The sequence below is a fragment of the Corylus avellana genome, chromosome ca1 (assembly GCF_901000735.1).
Source record: "Corylus avellana chromosome ca1, CavTom2PMs-1.0".
In the NCBI taxonomy this organism is placed as follows: domain Eukaryota; kingdom Viridiplantae; phylum Streptophyta; class Magnoliopsida; order Fagales; family Betulaceae; genus Corylus; species Corylus avellana.
Window position 1 is genome coordinate 44,803,696 of NC_081541.1, and position 2,733 is coordinate 44,806,428.

At 37.9% G+C, this 2,733-nt stretch overlaps 1 protein-coding gene across 1 annotated transcript; it reads left to right on the forward strand.

The window, feature by feature from the left end:
* The first annotated feature begins 177 nt into the window (after positions 1-177).
* Positions 178-1,887, forward strand: LOC132173178 (putative disease resistance protein At3g14460). The gene has a single exon (XM_059584721.1). The coding sequence runs from the start codon at positions 178-180 to the stop codon at positions 1,885-1,887; it is 1,710 nt and encodes a 569-aa protein (XP_059440704.1).
* Positions 1,888-2,733: the final 846 nt, after the last annotated feature.

The following is a 2,733-nucleotide window of genomic DNA, read 5'->3' on the forward strand; positions in this document are numbered from 1 at the left end:
CGTTATTTGAACCTTTCTTTCACTAAAATTGTAAGGTTGCCTGATTCCATATGTAAGTTGTGCAATTTGCAAACATTGAATTTATCAGGTTGTAAAGGTCTTTCTATATTACCAAGAGATGTGTGGAAACTCGTTAATTTACGTCATCTTGATATTACTGGAACTACCATAAAGGAGATGCCAAAGCAATTGAGTAGACTAAAATGCCTACGAACATTAACTAAATTTATCATCAGCAAACATAGTGGGGCTTGCATTGAAGAACTGGGAAAACTTTCAAATCTCCAAGGAAAGCTTTCTATTTTAAAGCTCCAAAATGTTGTATCTCCTGAGGATGCTTTGAAAGCATGCTTGAAAGAAAGGAAGTACCTTGAGGAGTTGGTGTTGGAATGGAATGCATTAGATACTAATATTTCAGAATGTCAAAGATTTGTACTTGACAATCTTCGGCCTCATCGTAACTTGAAAAGTCTCACTATCAACAACTATGGCGCTGAAACTTTTCCAGATTGGATAGGGCATCATTCATTCCTTAATATAGTGTCCCTTCGCTTAGAAAACTGTAGACATTGTTGTAACTTGCCACCACTTGGGCAACTACCCTCTTTGAGGTACCTCTCTGTTGTTGGGTTTGAAGAAGTAGTTAAAGTGGATCGTGAGTTTTATGGGAGCGATTCTTCATCGGCTAAGCCATTTGGAGCCTTGAAAGTTCTAAGGTTCGAGCAAATGTTGAAGTGGGAGGAATGGTCTTCTTTTGGTGCTGAAAACGAAGGCGGACCTTTTCCTCAACTTGAGGAGCTTTATATTAGTTTCTGCCACAAGCTAACCGGAGAGCTGCCCATCCATCTTCCTTCTTTAGCCAAACTTGAGATTTTGGAATGTCCGCAGTTGGCTGCCTCATTCCCAAGGGCTCCTTTGCACGAATTGTATTTAAAAAATTGTAATAAGGTTCAGTTAAAGGAATTGCCAACCGGACTGCAGAAGCTCAAAATTGAAGGATTTGAGTCTCTTCCCCAAGGACTGGTGGACTCCAACGGCTGCCTTCAAAAGTTAACAATCAAAAAGTATATGAAGTTAGAGCTCCCAACACACTTTTCGTCCCTTGAAACGTTGAAGTTGGACAATTGTGATTCCCTCAAGTCATTTCCATTAGATTTATTCTCAAAGCTTTATAAAATCAACATCTCTGGGTGTACGAATCTGGGATCATTTACAGCTTCAGAACAACATGGACGTGATTTAGTGACCTTGCATATTCACATTAGCAATTGCCCGAATTTTGTATCTTTTCCAAAAGAAGGAATTCGTGCCCCCAACCTTAAATCCTTTTGGGTACAAAAATGTGAAAGTCTGAGGTCACTGCCAGAGAAGATGCATATACTCCTCCCTTCTCTTGAAAAATTTGCTATAACCGATTGTCCAGAAGTTGAATTGTTACCTAAAGGGGGCTTTCCTTCCAATCTGCAAATTCTTAACGTTGAGTACTGTGAGAAACTCTTTGCTAGTCGGATGGAATGGGGTTTGCAAAAACTTTCGTCTATTAGACGTTTGTATATCGGTAGCAAATCTGAAGATGTGGTGTCTTTTCCAGAGCCAGGGTTGATGCCTTCTTGTTTGACTTCTCTTTCGTTCTATCGATTTCCAAATATGAAATCTTTGGACAAGAAAGGGCTTCAACACCTCACCTCTCTTCAAAAATTGTCGGTCAATGACTGCCCTAAGCTCAAGTACATGCCCAAAGAGGTGTTGCCTGCCTCGCTTTCAATTATACGTATCTATAGCTGCCCTTTGTTAAGGAAATGGTGGCAAAGTAAGAAAGGAAAAGAACGACGAAAGATTCCCGACGTCGATAACGTAATTTTTGATTGGGAAGTTTATATTGGTTGAGCCAAAAGCCTCGCAAGAGTCCCACTTTCAGTTATAATACCTGCACAACGATTAGGTAATTGCTTTTCTCAATCAGCTAATTATTAATATGATCCTCTTGCTTCTCGTAATAAATTTCGCTTCCTTTTATTAGTGTCGAATTGTTTGTCTATTTGTTTAATTAATTGTATGGGAAACTTTTAATTACCAGAATCTGGTAGTTCGAAGAGGTGGGTGACAATTACAAGAAGCAAGAAGCGGGCAAATAGATTCTATGATCCTGTGTGGCACGAATGCTTGAAGGTCAGCTAACAATCCAACTCTTAAATATTTGGTTCAGTTTTTCACGAATTGGGTCTATTTTATATTTGCTGAATTCAAGCCCATAAATTTATTTTATTTATAACAAAAAGTGTGGGATCTTTTTTATTAAAAAATGGTAACATCTGTGTTGATCTGATTTAGTTATCCTAGGCACATGTTATATCTGATCTGCTTAGATTGTTATGCGCAAGTGAACACGTGAAATTTGCCCCCTATTTTCCAATGGCATATTACATGCTTACAACTGTATGATTCCATGATAACCAGTACTAGCTGAAAGAAATATCTGTTGTTTCCTTAAATGATCCGGTTCTTCTAGAAAATGTGCACAGATCTATATAGAACGAAGACCAGTTTATAGGGAAGAATTCTGAATGAAAGGACTTGTGAAGAATTTATGGAATAAATATAACAGATGGAATAAAGATTCAATATCTAATCTGAACTTGTGTTTTAATGTGTCCTTCAAATATAAATCATATAATCAGTAAACTCATGTTACAAAAATTGTGGTGCAGAAAAAAGACTGTCATGGGATGGAGG

Bases quoted from the DNA above. Each gene is read 5' to 3' on its own strand.
- LOC132173178 (XM_059584721.1), top strand. From the start codon at position 178: ATGCCAAAGCAATTGAGTAGACTAAAATGCCTACGAACATTAACTAAA.